The sequence below is a fragment of the Protopterus annectens genome, chromosome 7.part0, assembly GCF_019279795.1.
Source record: "Protopterus annectens isolate FY-2018-M chromosome 7.part0, PAN1.0, whole genome shotgun sequence".
Taxonomy (NCBI): domain Eukaryota; kingdom Metazoa; phylum Chordata; order Ceratodontiformes; family Protopteridae; genus Protopterus; species Protopterus annectens.
The window spans coordinates 912149821-912169204 of NC_056739.1; the positions used below are offsets into that span (position 1 = coordinate 912149821).

General features: G+C 38.8%; 1 protein-coding gene across 1 annotated transcript in view; it reads right to left on the reverse strand.

Annotated features, from left to right (window-relative positions):
• Positions 1-19384, reverse strand: part of CSNK1G1 (casein kinase 1 gamma 1) — a 1702676-nt gene that overhangs the window by 857580 nt on the left and 825712 nt on the right. The window contains exon 7 of the mRNA XM_044077488.1: positions 11433-11517. Within this exon, the coding sequence (XP_043933423.1) occupies positions 11433-11517 (85 nt within the window). The remainder of the gene's footprint in view (positions 1-11432; positions 11518-19384) is intronic.

Here is a 19384-nt window from a genome sequence, read left to right on the forward strand (position 1 = left end):
TCTGTATCCTTGGGAAACTATATTTAAAACACACTTAGTTGTTCAGCAAATCCAAAAAACACACGAAAGTCACCACACGTCAAGATTCAATGAAGCTTTCAGGTCTACACCCTTCCTCAGCATATCAAAAATACATCCATTCATTACTTTTAAATAGAGGATTAATTCTATCACATGATTAAGCCAGCCAAAATACTTAAAGGAACATGAGCAATTAACCTATCTTAAACATCAGTTAAAATCTTTTATAAACATTCATTAAAAACATTCATTAAAAAAATTGTTATAAATACTAAACAAAATTTGCATATACAGTATAATATATAAAAATATATAAACAGTACATATGGGAAATAACAGAGCCACAAACATTCAAAGATATTGTTTTTACCTATTTATCAAAATTGGTTTTATATAAACAGCACTATTAAGACCAGGTGGTTTATCTGCTTGTAAACGAACTATCCATTCATATTCCCTTGTTTGTAGATAGTTATCTAGATCACCTCCCCTTGATCCTAGAGTTAACACACAAATAACTCTAAATTTAAAAAATGTGATCTGGGAAGTCCATTATATGCCTATACAACCCTTTTGATTCAACTTTTCTTTTCATTTCAGACTTGTGCTCTATTATTCTATCCTTTAATTTCCTACATGTTTTTCCCACATAAAATACATTGCATTGTGTGCACGTTGCTAAATAAACTAACTTTGTCGTATTGCAGTCAGCCCTACATTTAAAGGTGAATTCTTCATTTGTTAAGGGATGCTGGAAGTATCCTATTGTTTCATATATATCCACACAACAAGTGCAATTATGACACTTATATGTTCCTATTTTAGTTGGTATATTTTTTGGAACATCAATAAAATCTTTATAACAGAGCATCTGTTTTATTGATTGCCCATTCCTGTAGGCAAATCTTGGTCTCAAACCCAGGATGTCCTTCAATTCCGGTTCAAACTGATGAATAAATATTTTGAAGAAGTGAAGAGTACACTGTTAGAAGAAATAGAGAAGCTGGAAAAAAGATATGGTGAAATTGTTGACTACAGACTTTTTGAATGAACAATACCAGGCGTTTCAGAGTAGAATCCAAGTCCTGGATAGTAAACTGGAGGTTCAGAAGAAACGTAAACTCCAGCGTGACAGAAGATTTTAAAAATGGCCGTATCTTTTCTTGGCCAAAATTTGACTATAAAAAGGCAACAAATCACCATAAAATAATTAATACGGTGAATAGGGATGGCAGGACAACGCGAGGAAATCTAGATCAGCTGGATGCGTTTGAGATACTGGCAACGCTAACGGACATAACCACCAACCCTGATGAGCGCATGGAAGGTGTGTCAAACTCTGTTCCGGCATTGGCTACACAACGAGAGCGAAGTCGGCCTAATGAAGAAAGGGTTGAAGGGAGCACGATCTCCAGTGAATCCACCATGACTGGTAAGACAACGAACAAAGCAAGTACGCTAACGGCGCAGAATTTGATGACAACGGATGTGAGACCGAAGGAAAAATGCAAGCAGATGGAAATCTCTTCTTTTTTACCGTTTCAATTGAAAGAACCGGAGAAAATCCCACTGCAGCTGAATAAGCAATCTACTACAGAAAAGACCATACAGCATTCAACGCTAGCAATGAAAAGGAAGAACGAGAGTCCCAAACTACCAAACAAGGCAGTTTGCAGATAAGACTGTATGGTCATTTATATAAAGGTACTGTACATATTTCTAAAGTGACTTTAACAGATCAACAGTATGAACTATTAGCTAATGGGATGAAGTTCATCCCTACATTTACTGACACTATAGTTGATGTAAAGACAGAGAGGTAACCAAAGCTGCTCAATAATCCATTCATAAAGTGCCTGGAACTGCAACTGGGATATTCTCCAAGAACCAAGCTTAGATTTAAAAGCAAAAGAATTTATTTGATAAAATTGTTGTCGGTAAGCGCTTTCACATTTGCTTCCTCAGACCGTTAACATTCAAAAAATCAGTCTGCTCCTTTTATAGTAGTGATACAAACCAGGTTATTGAAAGCATCATTAAAAAAGTTCAGTGTCTTAATACTTCTATGCTAAACAAAATCAATTCACATCTATTAAGAATTTACAAAGTACACATCATTCAATGCTTACTAAGAACTTACTGATATATAATGCTTGTTGCTAAAAAAGACATATCTTAATAATAGTAACTGCAGCCATTAAAAAAGGCATCAACTATTGCATAAAGCTCAAAAAATGAAAATTTCTCAATCAGTATGTGCTATATATGCGTTAAACTGTGTATACCATTTTATGTAAAGAACTATCAAAAACATTGTAAGTATGCTAATCATACAAAACAAAATTCACAAAACTGATAGAAGTCACTAATCGTTAAAATCACAAGTTGAGAAGTCACTAATTAAAAAATGCATGCATTTATAACAGATATCTTTAAAAACATTTCCTAAGGCATTTTCAAAAGCCTATCATTATATATTTACACTAAAAAACTATCTAAACATAGAATTACAAGTTGTTAATATTGTAAATAGCGCTTATTTAAGGCGTCTGGCTCTTAACACTGGTCGAATAGAAGCTCGTTCATTAAGGCCACTGCCTTTATCTGCTCTAAGCCGGATCATCCAGTTAACTTCTACTCTCTCAGTAGTATTACGAATATTCCCTCGTCTTAATATTGGCAGGACACTATCTATAGCCATGAAAATAAAGCTGTGTTGGTTAGCATACTGACCTACATGCTTAGCCAGTGCATTATTATTATGTCCAATCCTAATAGCATATAAGTGTTCTCTAATCCTAGTTTTAAATGCCCTATTAGTCTTACCAACATAGAAAGCTTGGCATTCTTGGCATCTAGCCAGGTATACCAAGTTAGCTGTATTACATGTGGCATCAACTCTAAAGGTAAATACCTGACCAGTATCTGGGTGCTCAAATGTATTCGCTTCACATATATACTTGCAATATTGACATTGTTTACAAGGATGGGTTCCCATCAAAGCCATTTTGTCTCACCCATCATGGCGGTGACAGAGTAACATCTTAAGGTTGTTCCTATTTTTATATTGAAACTTAGGGGTAATGCCCACTAATGACCCAATCTCCTGATTGCTGGTAAGAATCGGCCAGTGCTTATGGATAATGTCGATAATGTCCTTTCTATCATTAGTGTAGTACATTTGTATTTTTATTTGCTCATTGTCTACTTGTCCAATTATAGGCTCATGTATATGATCAGAGAAGTAGGGTGCCGCTCTATTTGATCTTAATCTATGTATGTCTTCTATAGTTCTTTCGACTTCTTGTGATTTGTAACCCCTTTGAGCAAGTCTCAATTTAAATGTATCTAGTTCATTCAGATAACCCTCTTGTGTGGCATTAAGCCTAGAAATTCTCATACCTTTGCCTTTAATAATATTCTGAAATATATAACGTGGGTGCATACTTGTCCTATGTAGGAGGGCATTCCTATAGCATTTCGTCCTATACACACCAGTATTCACTTTTTCTCCTAGCACCCTCTCCACATAAACATCCAAGAAGTCTATACGATGTGAAGAGTACTGATGTGTAAATTTCAAATAGGGGGTCAACCCATTGACCAAGGTCATGTATCTATCAAGTTCAACTTGATTACCTTGCCAAACAAGAAACACATCGTCCACAAAATGACGATAAAAGCATACGTGGGAGGCATGTAAACCACAAGGAAACAATACATCCTCTTCCCACATAGCTAAAAACATGTTGGCGTAGCTGTTGGCACATGAAGTGCCCACAGCCACACCATCACGCTGGATATATGCATCTGTTCCATATATAAACACACTGTTCTCTAAAATGACTTCCATAAACATAGAAATCAAGTCAATATGTTTTTCTGTATATTCGCTGTGTAGCATCAAATACTTTTTTATGGCCTCTACCCCCTCTCTATTAGGTATGATGGTAAATAACGATTGGACATCCATAGTGACAAAGTACATATTCTGAGACATATTAGTATTCTTAAAGAACTTATATAATTCTACTAGAAATTGTTTGGTATCCCTGAGAATGTACTCATTTCGTTCAACAACAGGTCTTAAATATTTCTCTACATATAAAGAGAAAGGCTCAGTGCTCCAACCGCCTCCTGAAACAATAGGCCTCATGGGGGGGGTTTGTGCCATGTTTATGTATTTTGGGGATGCCATGTATACTTGGTATCATAGGGTACTCCACAAATAAATATTTTGCCAATTCCTGGTCAATGCACTGACTAACTTCCAAATCATGAACTATATCTATCATTTTATAAATGGTACTCTGAAGCTGTTGTTCAGATATAGTCTTATAGTACCTATCATCTGCTAACATGTCCAACATGTTATTATGATAATGTAAAAAATCCATCACCACCAAAGGGCCTCCTTTATCTGCTGGTCTAAAATTACATTTTTATCTGTTCTAAGCCTATTTAATGCCTGCTTCTGTTGGAAAGTCAAGTTATATGACCTATGTGAACTATGTGTTCGAGTAGCAAATAACTGATAGACTTCATCTTCTACAACCTTATAGAAGGCCTCTAACAGGGGGTGATTTTGGGGTACATATTCACTCAATTTTCTCAATGATGGTTGCACACAATTAACATTATTACCAAACTGGTATCTAAGCATTACACTTCTACTAAACAGTTTCAAGTCTGTGAGTACATCAGTAATTCTACTATTTACACTGGGAATGAATGTTAAACCTTTATTTAATAGTTCAAGTTCATATGGATCCAAAGGTCGATGTGAAATATTCCATACTAGGTCAGTGTTCATTTGTTCCACATTTTCTTGAGTGTCTGTCCTTGTGACCTTTCCCCGGACAGTTTGCGTTTCTGCCTTCCCCGACTGGCAGATCGGTCTCGTCTGTCCCCCCTCCCCAAAGATACGGGAAGGGGAAACTGGGGAAAAAAATTTTCTTGTGGTAATTGTGAAGAACCCAGAGCAATGTTCTTAGTGGTCTTAGAGCGTACTACAGGACCCTCTGTTGGCTCTACGCTCACACTACCTCCATCTATATGTACTTCAGCTGTAACCAGACTTTTATGTGAGTGTGGTCCTGTAACACTAGAGGACCCTGGGTGAAGATTAGTAGATGTAACAGAGGCTTGTAAGCATGATGATTGTTCTGGTACAGTGTTAAGTTGTATATGGCTCTCTCTATTTGGTAGGGGCGTGCTGTTATTTGAAGTCATAGTGTTAGTCGGATTGTGCTGGACTCTAGGCCAAGTAAACACATGAGATGTGCGATAATCTCGTACATTCCTATCTATTTTGTCCTTCTTTTGATGTATAAGTCGTCTTTCATAGACCATGATGCCATCCAGCATATTGGAAACTGCTCTATCAGCTAAAGTCTCTGGATATTTGGTGCTAATATCATATTGTTGAATCATAACTGACTGTTTTAGTTCATCTTCTATAGGTTTAAAAAAGTCTAAAAGAAGCTGCATGTACTTCATACTATGTTCAAGATTTAACGTCTGCCATTTAGTGAGAAGCTCAGGGTACTGATCGCCATAAGTCGGCATCTTCAGTACTCTTAAACCTTTTGGTACTATATTCTTTTTAAGGCATGCTTCAAAATGCAGTCTTTGTGTAGACAACCGTTTCAGTTTAAGCATATCAGCCTCCAAATTATGAACAGCTTCCTGCAACTGTTGTTTAATGTCTGTAGAGAAAGTATCAGAACTTTCCCGGTCTTCTGTTTCATAATACATAAGTGGATTATCATCATTAAATATACAGGCCATTAACTTCTTCTTTAAGCATTCGCTCCTGTTAGCAATATCAAAACTTTTATCACTTGCCTGTTTGTTGAGGTGAGATCTTGCTTCAGTGTTACTTAATGTTGGCAAACCGCTTGCTTCAGTGTCTTGTGCTGTGGCATCTGGTCTATAATCCAACTCAATATCTTCATTTGTTCCAGCCATGTCACCGTGGATAACGTATAAACACCAAACAATGAATAATAACCAAAAGTTCTTATCCAACGGTGTAAATCCCCCTCTGTTCAAAAACCAAACAATAAAGAACAAGCCAAATATAAAGACAGAGAGGTAACCAAAGCTGCTCAATAATCCATTCATAAAGTGCCTGTAACTGCAACTGGGATATTCTCCAAGAACCAAGCTTAGATTTAAAAGCAAAAGAATTTATTTGATAAAATTGTTGTCGGTAAGCGCTTTCACATTTGCTTCCTCAGACCGTTAACATTCAAAAAATCAGTCTGCTCCTTTTATAGTAGTCATGTGTTTCATCTTATAGAGCTTTAAAGTGATACAAACCAGGTTATTGAAAGCATCATTAAAAAAGTTCAGTGTCTTAATACTTCTATGCTAAACAAAATAAATTCACATCTATTAAGAATTTACAAAGTACACATCATTCAATGCTTACTAAGAACTTAGTGATATATAATGCTTGTTGCTAAAAAAGACGTATCTTAATAATAGTAACTGCAGCCATTAGAAAAGGCATCAACTGTTGCATAAAGCTCAAAAAATGAAAATTTCTCGATCAGTATGTGCTATATATGCATTAAACTGTGTTAAACTGTGTATACCATTTATGTAAAGAGCTATCAAAAACATTGCAAGTATGCTAATCATACAAAACAAAATTCACAAAACTGATAGAAGTCACTAATCGTTAAAATCACAAGTTGAGAAGTCACTAATTAAAAAATGCATGCATTTATAACAGATATCTTTAAAAACATTTCCTAAGGCATTTTCAAAAGCCTATCATTATATATTTACACTAAAAAACTATCTAAACATAGAATTACAAGTTGTTAATATTGTAAATAGCGCTTATTTAAGGCATCTGGCTCTTAACACTGCTCGAATAGAAGCTCGTTCATTAAGGCCACTGCCTTTATCTGCTCTAAGCCGGATCATCCAGTTAACTTCTACTCTCTCAGTAGTATTACGAATATTCCCTCGTCTTAATATTGGCAGGACACTATCTATAGCCATGAAAATAAAGCTGTGTTGGTTACCATACTGACCTACATGCTTAGCCAGTGCATTATTAATATGTCCAATCCTAATAGCATATAAGTGTTCTCTAATCCTAGTTTTAAATGCCCTATTAGTCGTACCAACATAGAAAGCTTGGCATTCTTGGCATCTAGCCAGGTATACCAAGTTAGCTGTATTACATGTGGCATCAACTCTAAAGGTAAATATCTGACCAGTATCTGGGTGCTCAAATGTATTCGCTTCACATATATACTTGCAATATTGACATTGTTTACAAGGATGGGTTCCCATCAAAGCCATTTTGTCTCGCCCATCATGGCGGTGACAGAGTAACATCTTAAGGTTGTTCCTATTTTTATACTGAAACTTAGGGGTAATGCCCACTAATGACCCAATCTCCTGATTGCTGGTAAGACTCGGCCAGTGCTTATGGATAATGTCGATAACGTCCTTTCTATCATTAGTGTAGTACATTTGTATTTTTATTTGCTCATTGTCTACTTGTCCAATTATAGGCTCATGTATATGATCAGAGAAGTAGGGTGCCGCTCTATTTGATCTTAATCTATGCATGTCTTCTATAGTTCTTTCGACTTCATGTGATTTGTAACCCCTTTGAGCAAGTCTCAATTTAAATGTATCTAGTTCATTCAGATAACCCTCGTGTAGCATTAAGCCTAGAAATTCTCATACCTTGGCCTTTAATAATATGCTGAAATATATAACGTGGGTGCATACTTGTCCTATGTAGGAGGGCATTCATATAGCATTTCTTCCTATACACACCAGTATTCACTTTTTCTCCTAGCACCCTCTCCACAAACATCCAAGAAGTCTATACGATGTGAAGAGTACTGATGTGTAAATTTCAAATAGGGGGTCAACCCATTGACCAAGGTCATGTATCTATCAAGTTCAACTTGATTACCTTGCCAAACAAGAAACACATCGTCCACAAAACGATGATAAAAGCATACGTGGGAGGCATGTAAACCACAAGGAAACAATACATCCTCTTCCCACATAGCTAAAAACATGTTGGCGTAGCTGTTGCCACATGAAGTGCCCATAGCCATGCCATCACGCTGGATATATGCATCTATTCCATATATAAACACATTGTTCTCTAAAATGACTGATTTGGGCAAACAATAAAACAGATGCTCTGTTATAAAGATTTTATTGATGTTCCAAAAAATATACCAACTAAAATAGGAACATATAAGTGTCATAATTGCACTTGTTGTGTGGATATATATGAAACAATAGGATACTTCCAGCATCCCTTAACAAATGAAGAATTCACCTTTAAATGTAGGGCTGACTGCAATACGACAAAGTTAGTTTATTTAGCAACGTGAACACAATGCAATGTATTTTATGTGGGAAAAACATGTAGGAAATTAAAGGATAGAATAATAGAGCACAAGTCTGAAATGAAAAGAAAAGTTGAATCAAATGGGTTGTATAGGCATATAATGGACTTCCCAGATCACATTTTTAAATTTAGAGTTATTTGTGTGTTAATTCTAGGATCAAGGGGAGGTGATCTAGATAACTATCTACAAACAAGGGAATATGAATGGATAGTTCGTTTACAAGCAGATAAACCACCTGGTCTTAATAGTGCTGTTAGTATAAAACCAATTTTGATAAATAGGCAAAAACAATATCTTTGAATGTTTGTGGCTCTGTTATTTCCCATATATACTGTTTATATATTTTTATATATTATACTGTATATGCAAATTTTGTTTAGTATTTATAACAATATTTTTTAATGAATGTTTTTAATGAATGTTTATAAAAGTTAGATTTTAACTAATGTTTAAGATAGGTTAATTGCTCATGTTCCTTTAAGTATTTTGGCTGGCTTAATCATGTGATAGAATTAATCCTCTATTTAAAAGTAATGAATGGATGTATTTTTTATATGCGGAGGAACGGTGTAGACCTGAAAACTATATTTAAAACCCATTTGTCCTGGGGTAATGAGTTCCCAGAGTTTGGCCTGCAGAGCAATCTTTCGTCCTAAAGGAGCAGTCAGTTAAGAAGTGCTTGGAAGTTTTAAAGTTAAGTCACTGAGACAGCTTACCATAGGGGGGTGTCTTACTACTCCCTGATTTGGATGCGGAAGCCCCCACCTGCTTAGTCCTGTGCGTACCCTGGGACTGAAACCTGGGGGTTCTGCTGGTTCTGGGTTTGGACTAAGAAGGCCTGGAAAAGGCAGAAAAGGACCAATTCTTAGAGGGCCAATGCCTACTAAATCTTGGAGGCTGCACTTGTAGGAAATCCTTAACAGTTTGCATAGATTTAACTTTTTCCTCCATCTTTTTAAGAACTTCTTCTGCTTTGTTGCCAAACAGCCGGTCCTGATTTAAGGGAGCATTCAACAATTTAGCTTTAACATGAACCGGCAAAGAGTGCTCCTTAAGCCAAGCATGCCTTCTAAGTACAGACCCAGTGACAGCAGCCCTGCAAGATGCCTCCAATGAATCAAAACCACATTGCAAAGTATGTTTTCCAACCTGTTCAGCAGAATGCATTAAATCCTGTAAATCTTTATTTTCGGCACAGTCAGGAATCAACATCATTTTCTGTTTAAGTAATCCAATAACATGTTGCTGATACTTTAACATAAGAAACTGACAGTTTACGGCCCTAATGGCCAAGGATGCAGAACTGTACACCTTCTTAACCCATCCATCCAGCACCCTGGAGTCTCTATCAGAAGGGTTAGGATTTTTGGCAGTAGTAGCCTTAATGCCTTTGGGTCCCTGTGAAATGGTCTCAGGATCTGCAGCAGGATTTTTGAAAAGGAACTTGTAAGAGTCAGGAACCCTGCAATAACTATCAGGTTTTCTGGGAGCAGGAGGTAAAGAATCAGGGGTCAAACTAGATTCCGAAAAGGCATCATCAACAATGTCTAGTACAGGAGGGATAGCTAAAGGCCTGTGTTGAGGCAGGAGTAAGAAATCCCTAAGCCACTTTTTAGAATCAGATTAATCCTGGCTTTCCCAGCGGAAATGCTCCCTAAGAGTATGTAAGGTTTCACCAAAAGAGAAATCCTCTGGATGGGAAGCAGAGGGAATAGAGTCCTCTGCATCAGAATCCTCTTAGGTAGATAAGGGTAAATCCTGGTCATCAGGAGAAACAGAAATTTCAGAATCCTGGTCAGAAGTATCATAAGCAGATTCAGTCCCAAGTCTCCTAGAAGGGGAAGGTTGGCTTCCCTTGATTAAAGTAATAAGGTCTTCAGCCATTCTTATCATTTGTTTTTTATGCATAGGGGCCTGAGCATGCGGTCTGGGAGTCAGTTTTCTAAGCATGGATCGAGTTTTAGGCCAGGTGGCGTCGGTTTAATATGCAAGTCAGTAGGCCTGAATACACCCTCAGAAGCCAGTGCCTGCACAGTGGCTCCGGACCCATCCAAGGTAGAGACATCCACAGGTTCCACAGTTGAAGCATCTCATGCCATAACGGACTCCGAATGGGTCTCAGTAGAGGTCTGCGAATCTGAAGTAGCGGGTATCAGAGGCTGCGAAAGCGCCTCACTGAGTACTGGTGAACTGCCGACTGGCTTAGGAGAAGCTTTGTCTGCAGCTTTGTGCCTAGGCAGCCTGTCTCTGTCTTTATCTTTGTGTTTTTTCAGAATGTTGGTAGTCGGATGGCTTACCGAAGACATATCTGGATAATTGAACCGAGAACGAAAATATTTAGAAACGTAAATATACAGATGATGGATAGTTCGTTGGTTAAATAAGGCACAAAACGGACAGTTAGGTACGTCGTGGTCAGGGCCCAGGGAAGGAATACAGTAGGAATGAAAATCTTTATGAGGTATTTGCTTACCACAAGAAATGTAATTATTAACTTTTACTGACATCAGTAAAGAGCAAGAAAAAGTTTCCCCAATGGGGTTTAGCTTTAGTTGAAGACTACGGTTCTGAAACTTGAAAATGAAAATTTCAGGAGTCGGCCGACCGGCACTTGCGAACTGCTTCTGCTTCGGGCACCGCATGGCAAGAAAGACTGGTGTAATGGCGTCAGCTGCATGCTTTATACCCCTGACTACCTGACATCATGGAAGATGAGACGGCAACCGACACAGGACCCAGGACTTTGACAATCAGGCCAACTGAGGGCTACTGCAAGCATATAACGCAAATGTGATGACTGCAACAGTGAAACACGAAGAACATCTTATTAATATCAAAAAATAGTACATGCATAGAAAAAAAATGAAACCTCTAAAAAACTGGAGCAAGCATCACTGGAATTCTTCCAATGGGGAATAGTGTGTGGTGGAGAAAGTTATATTTATGCATCAATATGACTGAGATGCCAGCAAAATCATCAAACAATTATTCCTTTTCCCCACTTCTTACCCGGAAAGTTCTCACAGAGAACCTCAACTGGAGTATTCCTCTTTGTATCACCAATCTTCTGGTAACGCTCCTTCAGAGTGTCAGCCTAATAATAAAGAAAAAAGAAGCAGTAAATGATCACATTCTTCAATACAAAGGGATCTTTTTTCTATTGTTCCTCATTATTCCTACATGCTTGCCTTTCAGGTCTGCACCATGTGCATCAAATTTAACCAATACTAACCACCTACTATTAAACTCCTATATTTCTTGCACATATTCCTGACACTGAGTCCCCAAGTCACAACTGGAGACAAACTCCTTGCTCTTGGCTCAACAACAGAAATACCTCATATGTCAGGAAAACAGACCAAGTAGGTAATCAGATGTAGTGGAGTTATAAACAAATGTCATCAACTCCCACATTAGGGCTGCCTTAAAAATATAAATAATAGATATTATTATTACTATATAGTTATTATATTATATGTTATTATATAATATTATATTATATATAATTGTATACATTATTATTTCATCTAAAATATCAGTAGACTCTCCTTGGCGAGTGTAAGATTTGGATTTCCCTCTTTCATCATCTTTCCTTCTGGCTACTCTCCCCTAAAGCATTTGCATATGTAGGTGTGTATACTCCTTCTGCTAGCCTATGGCAATACCACCAACTGCATTAGAAGAACATACCTAATCATGCAGCCTAACAGTTTACTCCCAACATCTGACTGAACACCATTTCCTGCAAATCAAGGAACAAAACAAAAGATTTGAAACCTGCAGTTGCCACAGATGGTTAAGGCTGTGAGCTGTAGTCCCGGTGCTACAGACTTTGATTCCCTTAGGTCTCATTTGCCTACTGTGACCTTGAGCAAGTCACTTAAGCAAACACTGCTCCTAGGTATCCTCTATAAAGAGACTGCGTCTACTGAACCAACCAACTTAGCAAATGGGTACCATTATTATTATAGGGAAACAGATGCACTGACTTATAAGGAACTCCAGCAGATGTCAATACAGAGTCCACCTAGACACAGAGGATAGAAAAAGGGTGACCGAACCTATTCTCAAGGGTCCTCTCACAAATCAAATGACAACATAAGCATACATCTGTTACATCTGATAGCAGGATCCACTTCAGAAAAGAACTTCAAGCAGTAAAACTTCTCATGAAGTCAGTGCTAGTAGGCATCCAAGAGATGAAGCCTCAAAAGGCAGAGACCAAAAGCATGAAATAGATTCAGTCCTCGACTTAAAGTACTACTGCTGTATATACAAATGAAAAGACAGCCACTTTGACTGCAGCAAAAATGGCTGCAGTGGACACGCACAGTTTTTTTTCTTTTTCTTAATGTTCTTTGTCCTTCTATACCACAGCTGACCACTGCCTACTTCTGGGAGCCTCTCCTCACTCAGCAGACCTATGGAAACCAATAAACCACCCACTAGACATTCTCTAGCTCAAGTCTGAGGCCTGTTAGCAGAGCAAGGTACCCAAGAACAGTGTCATGTTGTTGTCAGTATTTCTTCATAAGGGATATCTGCATATTTAAACTATACCAACATTGTTTATTAAGTTATGTTTTATTTATATGCTTTTAAGATCTTGTGGCTGGCATTTATTAATTAATTTATGCACTGTTGTTTATTATCTGCACAGGTAGTATTATGACTGAGCATTGTAGGTTGGCAAACTATGGCATTCCTCTCCATAAGTCGGATATTTTTTACAAAAAGTAATACATTAATGTTTTATACTTTATATTTAGCTAAAACAAGAGTGGTCAGGTAAATGATGCATTTCTTTTCTAGTCATACCTAGAGAGGTTGTAGGACTACTGCCTCAAGAACAAAGCAGTGTGTAACTGAAACATTCTTCTAGCCTTCCCTGAAAATTGTGTGTCTGTGTGAGGGAGAACAATATGTTTGAAAAGCAGTTACCCTGAGAGTAAAGGCACTGTGACTCACAGAGGGAGTGACAAGAAAGAGGCCTGGGGTGGTAGGGCAAAAATTCAGCTCTGTAAGTGTTCACTGTGCAGTCCTAGTCTGGCTGTGGATGTTGGAAACCCATGAGCAGATCAGCAGTGCACATTATCTTTATGTTCTCTGGGCCAGGTTACATTTAGTGAACTGATTACTGAATCAGCTTTGTGTGCATGTGTCAAAATGTCAAACAGGAATAACCACAAACAGGCACAACTACTGCAGGTTTATATTACACAATACAGTATGTTAACATGATGAAGAACACCATGCAAGCATGGATGTACCAAGCAGGGCACGGTTAGGTCACAAAGTACAGCATATACCAGAGAGGACCTCAATGCAGGCATGGAAGCCATACACAAAGTAGCCCTGGAAAACGCTGTATACTAATGCAGATATCCAGTACAGTGGACAGAATATTAATGCAAATAAAGAACACACTGCTTGCATGGGTATGCACGACTTAAGCAGACTTAAAACAGTTCAGTGCAGTACACACCTTAAGCAGGTATAGAAATAGTATAGATCAATAAACATATCTCACAAATACAGCAGGCTTAAAACATGCAGTATAATACACTAATGCTACAACTAACAGGCACAAAACAGCACAGTACAGTGCAGTACATGGAAGCAGATCAAAACATGAGTACAAGCACACATTAACAATGTAGGAAGAAATGACTAAATGGAATAACAAATCAAAAACAGTATAACTATGAGAAACAGTGTTTATCAGTACGTTCTAAATATAATGCAGTGCAGTGTAACAGGTGAAGTGCAGTAATGTGCAACAATCGGACAATAGTGTTAAAAAAAATCTAAATCAAGTACAGCAGTTAAGGATAGGTTGGACCCGCTAAAAAATGACAAAAAAAAAAAGACAAAGAAAAAAAACAAGTATACAAGTTAAGGGTATGAAGCAGCAGCCAAAAAGGTAACAGTGTAGTGGCCGTGGCTCTGAAGCAGTCAGGCAGGAAAAGGGGAGGGGAGTCAAGGGGAATGTCCTACTCACCTCTCTCTCTCTCTTGGGGGTAGGATGGAAGGAATGTAAGCCCTTTGGGGCACATTAAGTAGTGTGGTTTCCTGGTACAGACTGAAGAAACAATCACTGTTTTTCTTCTGGAGAGGGGCAGGGCTGCTTAAAGGGAGTGCCCTTGCGGAAGTGTGATGCCGTCCTTGGCAGTCAATCCATTGCATATCTTTCCTTGCTGTTTAACCAAGTATATGTGAGAGGCAGGGGTAGAAAATCATGAAAAATCTCAAAACCACCCCTGATGGTTGTCTAAATGATGGCCCTTCCCAGTCAACCTTTGCATGATGGTATGGAATAAATGGACCTATTGGTCAGGAGGGGGCTGATGACTGACAAAAAGGGAAGCAAAAATATAAAGATATCAGATTTTAGTATAGTATTTTACACTAAGTACAGTAAGGTATAAAAAACTAAACAGAAAGAAATCAATGCAACTAGTTGAGATGGGATCCTTGGGGTAGGAGAATGAAAAAAAAAACAGTATCCACTGGCTTGCTTTCTGACTTTTTATCAGACTTCTCTTACATATTAAGAGATGCCCAAACTGACTACTTTTTCCCACAAAAGTGAAACCGTTGCAAAAATGTCCACATACCATTTTCTATCAGACTTCTCCCATAGATGTAAAACAATCAGTAAAAGATGCACACATGCAAAGGGCACACAAACCCATATAATTGCAGTGCTATCTGTCTTGAATATACACCCAAATATGTCAATTATCAGTACCAGAAGTAGCTGCTATGAAGCTGTATCAACAGTAACAAACACCTTCGGTAGTGTGGACACTCCTTACTGGTTATCCAGTTCAATTTTGTTTCCTTTACCTTCAAACAGGAATTCAGCCAGGTGATAAAGTCTGCCTGAAAGCATCATCATCATTCTGGCACTGTCATGCTGGTCCAATAGTTAATAAACCTTATCCTTAAAGAGGCTGAAGAATTAATTTTTTTGTTGTTTGTTACCAAACTATCCAGGACATCACTTCCCTTATTGTTTGGTGGTATCTTAAGAGCTGGACTATGCTCAGTGGTTTTTCTGATAATAATTCTACTACTATCATGCTTGTCCCACTAAAGTCCCTAAACATTCTTGTGACTCTTTTTTTGTTTTTAGTAGTGTTTACTCTGTCATTTTTTTAACCAAAAGATATACAAGTGAAAGAAAAAGCAAGTAACTGTATTATCTAAGAAAGACTATAAAGTTCTCTCACTTCAAGATATGTTTCCTTTCTAAATGTTTATCTTTACTCTTCATTTTATTCCAAAGCAATACTTATACATGCCATTAACAGGATCTTTAAAATGTAAGGAAATTAATTTTTGGTGCTACACTACAGGTGGTAGTATCATTTGAGATATTTGTACTAAGACAAAGTATGCACCTTATAACAACATGTTACAAAACACTACCAATGCCATAATATATTCAATAGTCACTAAACTTCCACTGCCAAGAAAAATAATCCATCTTCAAATATTTTAGTAACATACTCCCAGAAAAGCATGAAAAGCACAAAAAAACATTTAAATTAAGATGACATATTCCCATGCTTCCAAAGAAGACTGCAAGTTCTACATGTCTCTAAATTAAATCCACACTACATTTAAAACCCTAAAGAATTACCACCACCTGTACCCCTAGCACCATTATCATTAGTTCTGACCCCCTCAGGAATATCTCCCATCCATCCTTCATCAAACTCAGTGTCCTCTCAACCCAGTCTCTATGCCCCAAGTAGATTCTTCACAACCATCTTTGTGCGATTCCCATAGTATATATTCCTAAGTTGTTCTCCTCCATAGGTTCTCAAAGATTAACTACTAGGCAATTGGTTTGCAGATCATTATAAGACTAGCTTAGTGGTATGTTGTGATATGAATGTATCACACCAACGTTATCTTATTTATCTACAGATGCAGGTTTTGTTTCTTTATTTGCAACAGCTCCTTTATTTGAGGAACTACTTGGTCTGCGAAAGTAAAGAAGGTCAGAAAGGAAAGGATCTTTCATGCTCTTGCTAAACCATTTTTCACCTGTTCTGCCACTACCCGAACTTCTATGTTTTCATGCAGACATCCTAAGTCAATTTCCTAGCCTTCCCCCAATATCTCACTGACAACTACACACTACCACCATTTATGCATCTGATCAGCAATACATCTTCCCATCCAACAGTGCCACATCTGAATAATCTGACTGGAGTACTACGTTATCAAGACAGAAAGTAAAGTTGTGTACACTTACCATAAATGTAGATGTTAGAGTGTATTCACTGTTGCAGTCATCACATTTGGGTTATCTACTTGCAGTTGCCCTCAGTCAGCCTGATTATCAAAGTCTTGGGTCCTGCGTCGGTTGCTGTCTCATCTTCCATGACGTCAGGTAGTCAGGGGTATAAAGTATGCAGCAGACGCTGTTACATCAGTTTTTCTTGCCACAGATATCAGGTACCCCCATAATGGGAAGCAACTATAAAAACAAGGTTACACCTCCAACAAAAAAGCAAATACACCAAAAAGCTTTAAGCATAGTAAACAAGAATAGAGATATAGCCAAAAGAAGTCAGGGGGCTGGAGGGAGGGTAACCAGGACTGCAACAGTAAATACACTTGAACATCTACATTTATGGTAAGTGTACAAAACTGTACTATGTTCTTCATGTTTCACAGTTGCAGTCATCACATTTGGGTAGTTTCCCAAAGCTAAGGATGGGAGGAGGAATTTAGATAGCATTAGAACCAGCTATAAGGCCCTGCAAGACTGCAGTGGCAAAGCCAGCTCTGGATTTAAAGAAAATTGGCAAATGGCAATGCTTGGTGAAGGTATGTATAGAACTCCAGGTAGCAGCTTCTAGGATGTCCCTGATAGGGACACCTCTGAAGAAGGCTGCAGAGGTAGATGCAGTCCTGGTTGAATGTGGTCTTATCCCCTTGTGGGGTAGGTTTGCCATGGTGCTTATAGCAGAAATTAATGCAATGGCCTATCCATTTAGAAATGGTTTGCTTTGAAATGGCCTTCCCCTCCCCCTGTTGCAAATGGAACCAGCAGCTGTTCAGATTTCCTGAGAGGTTTAGCCCTGTCCAAGTAAAATCTAAGTTGTCTGTGCACATCTAAGGAGTGCAGTATTCGTTCCCCTTTGTTCTGTGGATTAGAAAAGAAGGTTGGCAAATGAATGGACTGATTAAGAGCCACACTGGATACCACCTTGGGCATGAAGGAGGGATTGTTCCTGAGGGACACCCTGTCCGCACGAAAGATGATGAAAGGCTCCACTGCCATAAGGGCCTGTAATTCAGACACCCTTCTTGTTGAAGTCATGGCCAAAAGGAAGGCCGTTTTCCAAGAAAGGAATTTCAACTCTGCATTTGCAGCTGGCTCAAAAAGAGGTAGAGTGAGTTTTTCCAATACAAAGTTAAGGTCCCGGGTTGGAGTAGGGGCTCTCCTGGGTGGTCTTACGTTTATGGCCCCTATGAGGAACTGCTTCAGCAGTGGATGAGAGAAGAGGGATGGGTCTGTGTTGTAATGAGCTGAAATGGCTGAGGCATGAATTTTGATGGAGGAAAAGGAAAGGCCCTTGTGAAGCATCTCCGTTAAGTACTGAAGAATCTGAGGTAAATTGGGTGCGGCTGTGCCTGTCCCCTGAGTTTGGTTCCAGGAACAGAATCTTTTCCATTTGTCAGCATAAGATTTTCTAGTGCTAGGCCCCCTTGCCTCCAGAATGACATCCAACACTTGCTTACTGAGGGATGGGTAATGGAGAGATCAGTTATTAGCCAGGCTGCCAGGTTCAGGGTTTGAAGTTGAGGGTGCAGAATCTGTCCCTCCTGAGACAGCAGGGCAGGGGTCTGAAGCAGGTACCATGGTGCCAGCAGTGGCACGCTGCACAAAAAGGAGTACCAGTGTTGGCGTGACCAGTCTGGCACAATCAGTATCGTCCTTGGTTTGTCCTGTTTGATCTTTAGTAGTACCTTGGAGAGGAGAGGCAGAGGTGGAAAGGCATAAACTGATAGTTTTTTCCAGGTGAAAGACAGGGCATTCACTTTCCAAGCTTGTTTGTGTGGAGTCCTTGTGCAGAATTTGTCCAATTGGTAGTTCTGGGGGGAAGCAAACAGGTCTATCTCTGGGCTCCCCCCATTTGTTTCTCAACATGATGAATATCTTTGGTTCCAGTTCCCACTCGTGTGGGTCCATGAGATTTCTGCTCAGTTCATCTGCCAGTGTATTTAGCTTTCCTGGCAGGAATTGAGCCTGTAGGTGCACTTGATAGCACAAGGCTGTGTTCCACAGAGCCATGGCTAGTCTGCAGAGAGGGTATGAGTGGGTTCCCCCCTGCTTGTTTATGTACCACATAACAGTGGTGTTGTCTGTCTTTACCATTGTCCTGGAAGAATGCGGTCCCTGAAGGCTGTCAGAGAATTCTGTACAGCTAACATTTCTTTTTGATTGATATGCAGGTGCATTTGACTTGGGTTCTATTTGCCCTGAATGCACTTCCTTGCCAAGTGAGCCCCCCCCATGCATAGTCTGATGCGTCTGTTGTTAGGGTTTGGGCGGCAGGGGGTAGATTGAATGGCAGTCCCTTGTTTTGGTGGCAGGTCTCTACCCACCAAAGGAACTCTGTCTGTAAGCAAGGTATGATAGGAATCATAGCTTCTAGATCCTGAGAATGTTGACACCATAGGCTTTTTAGATACCATTGTAGTTTCCTCATATGCAGTCTTGCATATGGAATTAGGAGAATGCAGGAAGCCATGAACCCCAAGGCTTACAGTATTTCCCTTGCAGACAGCTGGGTCTTTGTGACCAGCAGTTTGAAGAAGACTATCAAATGAACTTGTTTCCTCTGGCATGAGGAAAGCCATCTGGGAAGTTGTGTTCAAGCTTCCTCCCAGGAATACAATTTGTTGGCAGGGTACAAGATGTGATTTATTTTAGT